General features: G+C 48.2%; 1 protein-coding gene across 1 annotated transcript in view; it reads right to left on the minus strand.

Annotated features, from left to right (window-relative positions):
• The window catches only part of MMS22L (MMS22 like, DNA repair protein), a 239,496-nt gene that overhangs the window by 25,794 nt on the left and 198,404 nt on the right, over positions 1-15,298 (minus strand). The window contains exons 14-16 of the mRNA XM_082251696.1: positions 14,245-14,426; positions 13,926-14,076; positions 7,979-8,115 (exon numbers count right to left, since the gene is read on the minus strand). Coding sequence (XP_082107822.1) covers positions 7,979-8,115; positions 13,926-14,076; positions 14,245-14,426 — 470 coding nt within the window. The remainder of the gene's footprint in view (positions 1-7,978; positions 8,116-13,925; positions 14,077-14,244; positions 14,427-15,298) is intronic.

A 15,298-nucleotide genomic window follows, 5' to 3' on the forward strand; every position in this document is an offset into this window, starting at 1 on the left:
AGTAATTTCGAGTCATATGTCTAAAGTCAAAGTCAAGTCTCAAGTCATGAATACCAAGTTAAAGTCAATTCGAGTCTTTTATTCATTTTAGTCAAGCAAGTCTCAAGTCCTCAAACTGGTGACTTAAGTCAAGTCATGTGACTCAAGTCTCCCACCTCTGGGTGCCCCCATAGCAAGCTGCTTGCTGTGGGAGCACTCAACAGGAGGGAGGGGCCAGCAGAGAAGGACCCGAGAAGGAGGATCTGGGCTGCCCTGTGCAAAACCAACTGCAAAGAGGAGGTAAGGAAACTTTTTTTTTTTTTTTAACAAACACAAGGCTTTACAATCAATTAAATAACAATTTGCAATTATGGTTATATACATTTTAAGATTCTTGCTCTCAGACTTCAGCTACTATCTGACTCTTGCTTAGAGTTCCCCCTGCTGCCTGCAGATAATAAATATTACATATGCAATATCTCCCTCAAAAGAAAAACGAATTTCTACGATTTTACTTCATAGTAAAACCCACAAAAACAATATATATTTCTTTTAGCCAAAAACAATAAAAATGAAGAGCTAAATTAAAACAACCAGATTTCCCCTGCAGTACTTTTTCCTGCAGCTAGATTTCCCCAGTGTGCTAGCCAACATTGTTCAACCCATTTCCTCTGAGTTTAGGTTGTTCTGGACACTTCCCCAGGCTTTGACTGGACAGTAAGGGAAGCAGCACAGTTAGGAGCTCATCTGTCTGTCACTATGCTTTTCTTCCCTATCCGCATGCCTCTGGTCAGCACAGCTACTTCCTTTTACACTGCAGCCCTACTGCCTTACTGTACAGGATCTGCAAGATACTGATACCAGGTCAAATTCAGCTACTTGTATTGCTTGCACTTTATATACTGTGTGCACAATTATTAGTCAAGTTGTATTTTTGAGGCTTCATATCATTATTTAACAACTACAGTGCTCTCTGTCAATCCAAAATTTTAATAAATCTCAAACCTGAATATTTAAGAAAGTAAAAAAACTGAATTTTTGTAAAATCTTACCTGTAAAATTCCTTTCTCTGAGTCCTCAGACAGTCGCCGCCTCCTCTAAGTCATCACTATTGGGTATTGTCCACCTATCTGTAGGAATAGCTAGGCATATAGACTTAGTCAAAAGACAAAAGTCATTAGCATATACACACCCACGGGGGCTGTCCCATCTGGTCAATACCCCCCCTGCATCACCACTCCCAACTCAGTTTGGTAGCATAGCAGTAGGTAATAAGAACCCCAAAAGAGGGGCGGGGGCAGCGACTGTCGGAGGACTCCGAGAAAGGAATTTTACAGGTAAGATTTTACAAAAATTCAGTTTTCTCTTACGTCCTCCGACAGTCGCCGCCTCCTCTAAGTCATCACTATTGGGATGACCCAAAGCAGTATAAACATGAGGGGTGGGAGACGCAACCGTAGAAAAGGCAACGCAGTACCCACATCAGAGAAAGGAATCTTACATGCACCGTAAGAACCAACTGGGCAACAGAAAAAAACAATGCTCAACAGGAGCAATAGCCCAGGAAAGCAAATGCCAACCGCCAGGGACCCAGAGAAAAAGATGCAAGGGTCCATCATGGCACAGCCACACCGAGAACTTTGCGGCCAAAAGAAGCATCAGCTGATGCCAGAACGTCTACTTTGTAGAACTTGGAAAAAGTGTGCACCGACGACCAAGTCGCCGCCTAGCACACCTGGGTCACCGAGGCCCGATGCCAACAGGCCCAGGAAGTACTCAAAGACCTGGTAGAGTGCGCCTCAACAGGGAAGGGCGTAAACCTTGATCGCCCTGACAACATCCAAGGAATGCAAAGCAATCTCCTTTGGATGCTTAGGCTTTGTACAAAGCGAAGGCAAGACAATTTCCTCATTAAGGTGGAACTCAGTGATCACCTTGGGAAGAAAGTACGGGGGTGTTCTCAACACCACCTTATCCTTGTGAATTATCAAGTAAGGGGAGCGGCAAGACAATGCCGCCAGCTCCGGCACTCTGCGAGCCGAAGTGATCGCCACAAGAAAAGCAACCTTTTTCGACAGCAGAGGCAACGATATCTCCCTGATATTTTTAAAAGGAGCACGCTGCAACGCGGACAGGACCAAGTTCAAGTCCCATGGAGGTAAAGGCTCCTTCCTAGGAGGAGCCAAATGTCGCACACCCTGAATGAATGTGCGCACCAAGGAATGAGACGCCACAGGGCGTTGGAAAAGGACCGCCAGTGCTGACACCTGGCCCTTTATAGTGGCCAGCGCCAGGCGCTGATCCACTCCGGACTGGAGGAAAGCCAAGATTCTCGATACCGAGTAAGAACGAGGGGAAAACCCCCTGGACTCACACCAGGTGAAGTAGGCTTTCCAGGTACGTAATAGATCTTACCAGAGGAAGATTTCCTAGCCTTGATCAGGGTAGGGATAACCTCAGAAGATAGACCCTTGTCCTTCAAGACCTGGGTCTCAACAGCCAGGCCGTTAAAGCCAGCGACTGTAAAGCAGGATGGAAGATCGGACCCTGAGACAGGAGATCTTCCCGCAGAGGCAGACGCCACGGAGGCGCAACTGCCAGGCGAGGCCAGTCCGGCGCCACCAGAATCACCATGCGCGGTTCCAAGACCAATCTGCGAAGGAACCGGGATAGTAACTGAATCGGAGGAAAGGCGTACATCAGACGATACTGATGCCAAGGGGCCACCAAATCATCCAAGGCGGCCGCCAACGGGTCGCGCGTTCTTGCCACGAACCGTTCCACCTTTCGGTTTAGCCGGGATGCGAACAGATCCACGTCTGGGGATCCCCACTTCGCACACAGCATCTGAAAGACCTCCGGGTGTAGGGACCATTCCCCCTGGTCCAGGGTCTGGCGGCTCAGATAGTCTGCCTACCAATTCTCCACACCCGGAATGTGAACTGCCGAAATTGCCGGGACATGAGTCTCGGCCCAAGACAGGATGTCGGTCACCTCCCGGGCCGCTCGAGCACTCCTGGTGCCCCCCTGGTGGTTGATGTAAGCCACCGCGGTGGCATTGTCCGTCTGTACGCGAACAGGCAGGCCCTGGAGACGGTCCGACCACTGGAAGAGACAGAGTTTTATCACTCGTAGTTCCAGCACATTTATCGGGAGGGAGGATTCCTCCTCCGACCAAGTGCCCTGGGCAGACAGGGTGCCCAGGACTCCACCCCAGCCCGGCAGGCTGGCATCCGTGGTAACCACTGTCCACACCAACGGGCGGAAGGACTTGCATTCCGCCACCGACAGGGACTGGATCCACCACAGAAGAGCCAAATCTGGTCCGGCGACTCAAGGAGACCTCCAGATCCAAGGACTGAGGAAGTCTGTCCCACCTGGCCAAGATCTCCGTCGGGAGAGCCCGTGTGTGGAACTGGGCAAAGGGAATTGCCTCGAAGGCCGACACCATCAAACCCAGGCCCCGCATGCAGGCCCTGAGTGACGAGGACGGATTGTCCCTGAGGGATCGGATTTCGTCCCGCAAAGTCCGGAGCTTGTCCTCCGGCAAGAATACCTTTGCCTGAGCAGAGTCCAGAACCATTCCCAGATAGGGAAGGCGAAGCGACGGAGACAACGCTGATTTTTGAACGTTGATGGTCCACCCGAACTCCTGGAGCGTCTGTACCGTGATGGACAGATCGCGCACAAGGTGCTGACTGGCACGCGATCTCATTAGCAGATCGTCCAGGTACCCCAGGACCGCAATGCCCTGGGCCCGCAGCAGGCCCAGAACCGGTGCCAACACCTTGGTAAACACCCTGGGTGCCGAAGCGAAACCGAACGGTAACGCCACAAACTGGTAGTGGTCCTCCGCGATAGCGAACTGAAGGTACCGCTGATGACCCTCGAAAATGGGGATGTGCAGGTACGCATCCTTCAGATCTATCGAAGCCAGGAATTCTCCTGGACTCAAGGAGGCCACAACCGACCGGAGAGACTCCATTTGAAACTTCCGAACACGCACAAAGCGGTTCAGCGATTTTAGGTCCAGAATAGGATGCACTGGGCACAGTGAACAGATTTGAATAAAACCCCCGAAACCTGTCCCGATGAGGCACCGGGACAATCACCCCCTGAGCAAACATGTCCTGCACCGCCTGATGCAAGTCCTGCAGATGCCCCGGAAGCAGCTGGAGATTGGAGGGAAAGAATCTGTCCGCCGGCCTGGAAAGGAATTCGATCTTGTAACCTGATCGAACGATTTCCTGGACCCAACTGTCCGAGATCCGGAGCAGCCAAGGTTGGAGGAAACCGCGCAAACGTCCCCCCACCCCAGAAATGGGTGAGGGCGCCCCTTTAGGCAGAGGCGGAGTGTGCCGCCGAACCGGCATTGCCGGACTTCTGCTTACCCGCCCAGGGTTTCTTCTGGTTGCCCTGGGCCTTGAAGGGCTTGCCCTTGGATTGGTTCCGAAAGGCACGAAAGGACCCCTGAGTAGATCTAGGCGCAGAACCCCGCTTGCCACGGAAAGACTTGTTCTTCGGGTTCTGGGGTGGCATAGTGCTCTTACCCCCCGTGACGCCCTTCACCAGGGTATCCAACGCCTCGCCAAAAAGGCAAGAGCCAGCATAGGGAAAATCAGCAACAGTTCTCCGCGAGGACTGGTCGGCCGACCAGCACTTCAGCCATATCAGTCATCGGTTAAGTACCGCGACACTCGAGAGGCGAGCCACCAAGGGGGCCTCATTTAGGGCTGCATCACACAGATACATGACTCCTTGATGGATCTGGTCCACCATTTCCAGTCGTGCAGGCGGCACATCATCGGACACTAGGTTGCTTCTAAGCACCTTAATCCAATCAGCCACCGCCTGAGCCACCATAACGGACGCAAAAACGGGTTTGAGCAAGGAACCCGCCACCGAATAGGAATGGCGGGCTAGAGACTCCAACCGCCGGTCTGTGGGATCCCGGAAAAGCGGGGTATCCTCAGTAGGAACCAAGGTAGCCTTGTTCAGCACGGCCACAGTGTAATCTACCTGTGGAGGCACACACCATCGCGATTCCGTAGCCGGCGCAAAAGGATAAAGCAATTTGAACCGACTAGGTACCAGGAATGGACGTTTTAACATGTGCCACATTTCAGTAACAGTGTAATGGAATTCCGCTGGGCAGGGAAAAACCTGCGCAGACTTGCGGGTCCTGTGCGTCCCAAATGAGGACACAACGCCCGAAGGACAGGGCTCATCCTCTAAATGTAAGGTTTCCTTAACAGAAACAATCAACTCATCCATGGTCGCCCGTTCTTCGGGTGACCCTGGGGAGGATGTATCAACACCCTCAACCTCAGCCTCCCCCTCAGACCCCAGGGGGTCCAAGGATGAGCGGGACCCTAAAAAGGGCACGCTTGCAGCAGCATCCATATCCCCATCTGAATCAGAAGAGAGAGACAGCCTTGGCCGTTTTCTCGCAGCCCGTTCAGACATCAGCATTTCCATATTTGCCACTAAAGTCGCAACCACAGCAGCCAGATCAGGTCGCAGCGGGGCCACAGGAGAACTGGGGCCCCCCACCAAAGCTGGAGGAAACTTGCTTTCCTGAGAATCCATGGCTCAAGATAATAAAAAACTACAGTGCAAAAAAGTAATGTACTGTCCCCTTAAATAGCGCTGCGGAGTGCGCAGCCCACCGCTACTGTCACAGCTATGAAGACCCCCAAAAGGAGAAAGAAACTGAGCCAGAAGCAGTATGCAGAAGACAGAGAGATACACTGCAGAGCCCGCAGATCGTTGCTACCTGTGCCTGTGCTGTCTGAGAGGAAGAGGAAATGCTGCTGGAAGGGGCTGGACATAAGCCAGACCCCAGGGAAAATGGCTGCCCCATAGGGATGCATAGGAGGCTACGCCAAGATGGCCGCCGACATGCGGCCGAACCGATCGTTCCACAGCCCACAAAATGGCTGCGGATGGCGCCAAAATGAGCTGTACACTCGCCCCAGAGGGGCTATACGCTTGTGCATAGTAAAAAAAAAAACATGGCGGACTGCGCGACCCCCGCAGCGGTCGCCGCACAACACACAAGTCTGTACCCCCAAACATGCACCTAAGGTGACACTGGGACAGGGACCCCCGGCAAACATACAGATCTGCACACAGCGAACCCCGCAGGGATCGCACAGGGAGTCACACAGGCACAGACATGGGGACACACAGCAACACAGACTGCCACCCCAGGCAGAGGCCCCACACAGAAAGTACTTACCTGTACCCGATGGCGTGGGGGAACCTCTATGCACGGATAAACCTCTGTCCTCATCTGACAGGGAGTGCCGTGAGCCAGGGACATGACGCTGCAGTATCGCAGACAAGTCCTGTGAGATTGCCACCTCACGGCTGCATCCCTGCAGCGAACAGGGATGAGTCGTTCGTAATGCCAGGGCGAACCATAGCTGAACGCTCGATGGCGGGCTGAGGGTCCATCTGACCCTCTGTGCCCTGGAGAACCAGGGCGGCCAGTCCGAATCCCAGCACCGCATGATCCATCTTCATCCGAAGAATAAACTAACACTAGAGCTGGTAAAATAAACAGCTAGTAAAGTGAGAGAAAAAAAACTGACATTTAAAAGAAAATCAAATAAAAGATTTAGGAAGGCTGAGACTGAAGCCCCAGCACAAGGTAGCCTGACTATTCCTAAGCTAGGCAAACTAAAACTGAGTTGGGAGTGGTGATGCAGGGGGGGTATTGACCAGATGGGACAGCCCCCGTGGGTGTGTATATGCTAATGCCTTTTGTCTTTTGACTAAGTCTATATGCCTAGCTATTCCTGCGGATAGGTGGACAATACCCAATAGTGATGACTTAGAGGAGGCGGCGACTGTCGGAAGACGTAAGAGAATTACAAATACACATTTCTGACAAAAAAAATAAAAAATCAGTGACCAATATATAGCCACCCTTCTTTTCAATAAGTCACAAGCCTTCCATTTCATGGATTTCTGTCAGTTTCTTGATCTGTTGACAGTCAACTATTTGTGCTGTAGCAACCACAGCCTCTTAGTCACTGTTCAGAGAGGTTTATTTTTTTCCTTCACTGTAAATCTCCCATTTAAGAAGGGTCTACATGTCCTCAATAGGGTTTAGGTCAGGTGAGCACTTCCGGACCGCCCGCCGCAGTTTTACGTTGGCACGGTATTTTTTTTAAACGGTGGGTAGTCGACTTTAGCATAAAAGTGGTCCCAGCGGCAAAATCGCAACGGGATCACTTATGGGCGGAGGGAGAGGTGACCCCTTCCGGTTGTTTTCCCTGCTTACTGGAGCGGTCGGTAGCAGGGAAAATGATCCGGACCGATGTAGTCCTAGGCAGGAAGTCGAGGGCAAGATAGCATCATACGTCGCTTCCTTCCTGCAGGCCTTAAAGGGCCCATTTTTTCTTTTTTTTGCCTTTTTTGTGTTTTCAAGTGTAGATGTGAGATCTGAGGGGTTTTTGACCCCAGATCTCACATTAAAGAGGAACTGTCCTGCTTATTTCTATTACAAAGGATGTTTTTTTTTTTTTCTGCGTTTGTCAGAGTGTTGGCAAGTCCATAACAAATGCATCATGTTCCCATCTCTGATCAGAAGGTGGCGGGGGTGCATTTTCCAGGTATAACCACTGTAAAACTGTAGGCATCTTCCTGGTAGAACCACAAAGTCCAGCAACGTATCACTACATCGCTGGTCGTCAGGTGGTTAACAAACCTTGATTATTCGCTTTTAACACTATTCACTGCAAATCCTAGAGTGGAAACACTTTGAAAAAGGTGATTCAACAACACGTTGACACACAAAGACAATGACAACACAAAAGGTGCAATGACAATGCACCTGCCTATTGCTACAACAAAAAATAAACCTCTATGTCCATGCATAGGTCTAAACAGGCCCTAAATGTTTCAACAATCTGTGGTAATGAAAAAATTAAAACCATATTTGATGAATAGACAAACTACTGCAGGAGAATTCTTCAGGCATAAAACTTACATTGTTCAGCATCTGTCCGCATCGTACCACCCATTGGCTGATCAACGTACATCTGTAAAACACATCGACTCCATGTTCTGATTGACAGGGCCTGATAAGCTGCATTTCCAATGCCGTTGAGAGCCTCCGTTAATGTCCTAGGGAATACAATGTAATTAAAAAGCTTTTCAATTTTACTTAAGCTTCACGAAGCTATAATGCGATATAAAACACCACAAATAGACAGTTACTTTTATATAACAGGGCAAACAATAGTGTGCGATACCCAATCTGGATATCTTTCATAGCCTCGAATTGATGAAACTGATGAAATGTGAAATCTGATTGGTTTCTAGGGGTTATTGCATCTCTACGCACCTTACACTGTGCTGTTAAACAGACCTGATTGTGCCTGACTAGAACATTCACTTTCAGAGACCTAATTACACAGCTATCTTTAGAGGCTAAATAATTGCTTAATGAGCATTACAGAAGTTTAATTTCTCCTAGCTGTGATGATATAAAAGGCTGATTGCGCAATCTTTCAAAGTTGTCACCGCGTTAGCACACATTACAGCGGCGGTGTTCGATGTGTGGCCTTCCAGCTTTAGCTTTTGCATTCGCATTGACTTGTTTGGGCATGCAAAGTGTGATTGAAGTTAACAGCAGCCAGATGACACAGGCCCATAGAGATGCCAACTAAAGCGCCCACAAACAATGCAGGCCAATACTGCACATCATATTAGTGAGTATAGAGGCACCTCTATACAGACTGCACCAATTGGTAAGTGTTACATCTGCACTATGGACTGTTCACCATAGAGGTAGTGCTAGGTTGTAATTCAAGTGCTAATGCAACTGATCCTGTCAAATATTTCTCAAAATATACAAGCGGAAATAAAAAGGCCAATGCTGAAAGCCTCAAGACTAAAGCCTTGAGCTATTGGTCCTTCATGACAAAAGAAATGGCAGTGATGTTATAAATAGAGTAAACTCATCACAACAAATTTGTTTCTTTCTGCTACTTGACAGAAAATGTGGCCCTAGATGTTTAAACGGAAAATGAAAAATCTGGCTTTCCTCTGAACAATCACTGTGACTTCGAGCCTAGTGTAATCTTTCTCTATGACTCAGGTGAATTATGATTTGGACATGTTAAGAGAAGGTATTCTCGTTTCTACAAGGAATAGCATACTTGAAGATGTTGGACTGATAAAGTACAGCTCTGGTGTGACGTCTTAGGACATTAGCTAACTCCTAACTAGTGATTATCTGAACGTATTCATATATAGACAATATACAGACATATAGACAGTATACAGTATAAACCTTCTACACAGAGGGGATTTAATTATTATTATTTTTTTTTATCGAAAGAGTAACTCCACTTTCGGGGGGGAAAAAAATTAGCAAATAAAAAAAAGAATACGACATACAACTGCAACGCACGTCGTATTGTAATTTAATGTTATTAAAAATTACCTTTCCTTTTCAGTTTGCAGCCGCTGTAAATTTTCTGTAAAACGCAATGCAATATGGCTATGGCTACCTGGAGATGTTCTGTACCCAGAATGTCCACAGAACACCCTCTGAAAATGTAAATTTCCCGCTTGTGTAATTGGCTTGCTGATTTTCCCAGAAGTCTGTACTAAGATAAAAGACAAAATTTTGGCATCCCCTGCACCAAAAATTTTTTTTTTTTTTTGAGAGATACTCCTATAGGGAAATCACATAAAAGAGATGCAGACCCTGAAACTTTCCTAATTAGAAACCTGCAGGTGTAGAAGCTGATTGATAGTTATAAAACCCTTCCCATACAGCACTTGTACACAAACAGAATATCGAAAAGTAGGAATCTGCAACAAAGGTTTGTTCAAATCCTTGTATAGTACATCACCCAGAGGGGTGAGGACACTAGGCAGAGAAAAAAAGCTTCAGCACGCCTATGGGGCAGTCCCTGAGGGGTATACCCCCACTTCCTGCTATAGGTATTATGTTTTGTAACAAGCAGTGTCAGAAGAAAAAACCCAATTACAAAGAGGGGCGGGTGCTGCGTCCGTCAATAAAGATCAGAGAAATGAATTTTCTCTTTCGTTCATTGACAGACACTGCTCTTCATCTCAATGACCGTAAGACTTTCCAAAGCAGTGTCAAACATGAGGGGTGGGAACAGCAGAAAAACAAACTTCCTCAAGGCTAAACATAGCCAACTAGGTAACTTGACGCTCAACTGTCAACAACTGGAGCTCACCTGAAAAACACACCCTGAAAGAGGACAAGTCCTCTAAACAGCAGCCTGCAAAACTTTGCAGTCAAAAGAAGCATCCGCAGGTGCCAACACATCCACTTTATAAAACTTTGTGAATGTGTGCACACATGACCAGGTGGCCGCTTTGCAAACCTGCACTACTGACGCCTGATGACGGAAGGCCCAGGAGGCACTAAACGCCCGAGTAGAGTGCACCCTGACAGGGAAAGGAGGAACCTGACCCTTAATAGAATAAGCCTGAACCACAGTCTGTCTGATCCATATGGAAATGGTCGCAGCAGAAGCAGCCAGCCCATTGCAAGGTCCATTCCTGAGGACAAGTAGTGAATGACTTCCTAAATGACTCCGTAGCTGCCCGGTACACCCTGATTGCCCAAACCACATCCAGGGAATGCAAGGCAAATTCCTTAGGATGCTTAGGCTTGGGACACAGGGAGGACAACACAATGTCTTCATTCATATTAAAATCGGAGATGCAGGAACTAGATAAGGTGAAAGACAAGACCGCACCACCAGCTCAGGCACCCAGGCCGCAGAAGTAATAGCCACCAAAAGGCCACCTTCTGGAACATCGTAAGCAGGGGAATTGCCCGAATATTTTCAAAGGGAGGTTTCTGGAGAACTGACAACACCAAATTGAGGTCCCACAGCGGCAATGGAGGCTGCACCGGGAAAGCCAAGTGTCTCACTCCCTGGAGAAAAGTAGGCACCAAGAAGTGTGTGGCCAACGGACGTTGAAAGAAAAATCGCCAAGGCCGAGACCTGGCCCTTGATTGTACTGAAGGCCAGACGCTGCTCGACCCTTTGCTGGAGGAAAGCCAAGATCCAAGTCACCGAAAAGGAGCAAGGATGAACCATGAGGGATTCACACCACGCAATGTACGTCTTCCAAGTACGATGGTAAATCTTCCTAAAAATAGATTTTCTAGCTTTTAAAAGCATAGGAATCACAGACTCAGACAACCCTCTATCCTTCAGCACCTGGCTTTCAACAGCCAAGCCATTAGAGCCAGCGAATATAAAGCAGGATGGAAGATTGGTCCTTGGGACAGCAGATCTTCCCTGAGAGGAAGTCTCCAAGGAGCATCGATGACCAACTGTATGAGATCGGCGTACCAAGATGGGAGAGGTCAGTCGGGAGCCTCTAGGATGACTGGAATCTCTTCTGCCTCGATTCTGCACAGGAGTCTCGACAGAAGCTTGAGAGGAGGAAAGGTGTATATCAAAAGATACTGACTCCAGGGAGCCACTAAGTGGTCTGTGGCATCAGCTAGAGGATCCCAAGACCGTACCACAAACCTCTGCACTTTTCTTTTAAGGTGAGAGGCCAACAGATCCACCTCGGGAGTCCCCTACCAGAGACACAACTGATGGAACACCTCCGGATGAAGTGACCATTCTCCTAGGTCTAATGCCTGTCGACAGAGAGATAGTCCGTCTGCCAATTTTCCACTCCTGGAATGTGCACAGCAGAAAGGGCCGGAATGAACCGTTCTGCCCACCTTCGAATGCTGGCTATTCCCCGAGCCACCACAACACTTCTTGTGCCCACTTATTGAATGACAGACCACGGCCATGGCATTGTCCGAATGAATCTGTACTGGACACCCTTGGAGACGACTTGTCCAATGATCCAGACAAAGCCTGATCGCTTGAAGCTTCCAGCGTTCAGATTTCCTGAGCACATTGTGCCGAGGACTCCTCCCCACCCGGATAGACTGGCATTTGTGATAACAACCTACAGGGGAAGAAATGGTTTTCTGAGAAATGCCGGAGAACGAAGCAACCAAACCAACTGATCCACCAGCTCCACAAAACCATTAGGGAGCGTTTTTCCCTCCAGGTCCCAGCATAAGATTTTTGGCCCATATTCATAGCTTGGGACACCAGGGTGATGGTAAACACTGACCTAAGTGCCGACCCAGCCACAGTGAACATATGGCTGGTCAAAGCCTTCGACCTCCTATCATCCGGATCTGAGAAGACCAGAGGCTCTTAAACTGGTATTACAGTGGCTTTATTCAACCTGGAAACCAGGAAATCCACAACAGAAGGTACCGTCCATTTTTTAAGGAGGAACTCCTCATAAGGGAACCTCATTGCAAAACGCTGAGGGAATGCAAAGGTGCGTTTTGGGCACCCCCACTGTTTTGAGACAATATCGTCAAAGGCGGCGGGAAAGGGGAACACCCTCTCTGCTTTGGAGGACCTGTGGGTGCCAAAGGTGACCCACCCCTCTGATGCAGCGCTAGTCGCATCTTTTATTTTTAAGGTTTCCAGCACTAATACAATCAGTGCATCCACTAGGTGCCTTTTCAGGTGCAGCTGGAGGGAACAGAGGTATCATCCTCATTATCTGAGCACGCAGGGTGCATGGACGCAGACTCCGAAGTGTAACTCGCATCTGCAGCGGTTGAATCAGACTCTGATCTGATGAGACAGAGGAAGCAGTGAAGGTGGGAGGATGCTTTTTGCTACCCCGTTTGCCCAGGACCAAGTCCACCCAGGACTCCAGGACAACCGGTAGTGCAGTCAGTTAAGGGGCCCCGGAGGGCCTGACAGCTTCTGAGCGGGGATAAGGTTGTGAAACATGCATCAGGAAATCCATAAATGGAGAGGGGATCCCGCACAAAAAAGTGTAAAAACACTGCAAGGAACACCCCTCCGCACTGTAAGTACAAGGCCCAGCACATCACTACCGCTGTAATAGCAGAAAGAGGGAAAGAAAACCCCACAAGGCACTCACCACCACCGGTCAGCATTCAGCCCAAACTATCTGCACACCATGCAGCGATCAGGAAGAGGAAAATTCCTGTATCACCACTAGAGGCAGAGGAAGGGCTTCCCACTGCTGTATCACCGCCCATCTGACTTCAAAAACATGGCCGCCGCTATTTGCAATGGAAAATCATAGGAAAATGGCCGCCGAGGCTACACAAACATGGTCGCCGATCTGTAGCACACAAGGCTACAAGAAAATGGTGGCCCCCAGGGATCCTAGGGCCGGACAAACTATCCCAACAGGGAGGGGGGCCCTGGCCGGCATACCCACCAGGCCCATCCCCCACCTGAGGAGCGATCATTCGGTCGCCGGCAGCGTGCTCCCCACCCCCCATCCCTAGTGCAGCACCTCATTTAACCTAAAAAGATATGTCCGCCCCATGGGTGGGGAGGGGCAAAGGCCCCAATAGACCACCAAGCTTGGGGGGGGGGGGGGTGGAGACCATCCCAAGGAGGGGCTCATGTCCACCCCAAAACATTCCAGGGGTAGGGGTAGAGGGGATAACGCTACTTACCACACAGGAACAGGGTGGGCACTGCTCCGGACAGGACACCGCTCCATCATAATGTGGGTGCTGTCGGTCAGGAGGAAACGATGCGACTTAGGCCGAAGCCTGCTCTTATGTGCCCAGTGGGGCTATGTCGCGGACAACCTTGCGCGGCGCTGGGGTCTACATGCGCTCGCTGGCCAGACTTTGCGGTACAGATTACCCCATCAACATTGACTGTGTTTATGGGGGAATCAAGCAATTTTCTTTCCTGCAAACCATCTATGGCAAGCTTTATAGCTCTATGTAGCTTAGCACAGAAAACTTTTTCCAAGATTAGATTGCACAAAACCGAAGAACTTGACTTTTTTTTTTATTGGCAAAGCACAAGTATGCCTTTCATCTCATAAATCCATGAATGTTACCTTACCTGTTTGCAATTAGATGGCTCAGATAGCGGGACACCAGCTGGGGAGTGACCATATCATCCCATCCAAATAGTTGCAACATTGACACAACAGGCTGAGGTTGAAGCTCAGGTGGGGCACTGCTAGGTATATCCAAAGCCAGAAGTGTGTAGCCTTAAAAAAAAAATAAAAATAAATAAAGGGCCGTGGATAAACACCAAACTATGTGAAAATAGATTTTTAGGAGCAATTAATGACACATTAAATTATATTTATAACTAACTGTGAAATAGGACAGACGATATATAAAGATCCAGGGAAATAGGGGAAAAGAGCACAGACCTGCTGCCGTGTCAGCTAGCTGGGAGGGAGGCGTTTGGGAAAGTCTCAGGCTCTTCAAGAAAGGGAAGAAATTTCTCCAGAGAGCAGCAGCGACAGCTAGATGGCGCTCTTTTGCCATAGACAATGCTTGTGCTTGGAGGCCTGCATTCCCATGTCCTTGGGCTGCGCGACTGTGAATGTTTCTGCATAAGAACACAATATCCGAATACATTTAGAAAGCAAACCAGCTACTTTATGTTCTTGTTTATATGTATCTAGCCAGTATACCCCCCCCCCCCCAAAAAAAAAATTAAAATACCAAATCACATTTCATTAAAAAGGAGCACGTAGTCCAAAGTTCATATAGGAAGTTCTTAGATTATATGCACAGTGACATGCAATAAAGCATCATCAAGAACTTAAATATTTTCAGCTATTAAGGAGATAAAGACTAAATATAAAAGTTGGATACTTCACACCAGTAAATTACACTCCCCCCTTTTGCTCATGGCCTGCACTAAAAATGCTACTTTGATAAGCAGATCTGACATCTCAAGTGATGAGAGATTTACTTGTCAGTGAGTTACTTGTCACTTAACTTGCCACAACATTTTTATCTGACTTTTACACTGCTGAGTATCAGGACAAGTGCTCTGAAAGGATCTTTCACTGAAGCACATTAATGCTCATCAGTTAACCCCTACACTGCCTAACAATTGCACGTGATGGCAGTATCCTAAACGCTATTGAGTCATGCACGGGAGATCTATATTTTAAGAGAAGTAAAAACAAATAGTAAATAACAGACCATAGAACAATATATATTTAAGAACTTCACAACAACCAGCTTTTCATTGGTGTGCCCACACTTTGCAGTTGCTTGGTTGCCCCAAAACATTACATTCAACGACATTGATCTCAAGAAAGATTTTTAAAAGTCAGACAAACTATTTGTACAGTGCTTTAACAAAATGTGGCTGACACTGAGTTGCATGGAAACACATGTAAATCGCACCACATATACATATATACATATATATATATATATATATAGTAAAAACCTCTTAGCAGGGAA

Source organism: Pelophylax lessonae (genome assembly GCF_965119305.1).
Source record: "Pelophylax lessonae genome assembly, chromosome: 3".
Taxonomy (NCBI): Eukaryota; Metazoa; Chordata; class Amphibia; order Anura; family Ranidae; genus Pelophylax; species Pelophylax lessonae.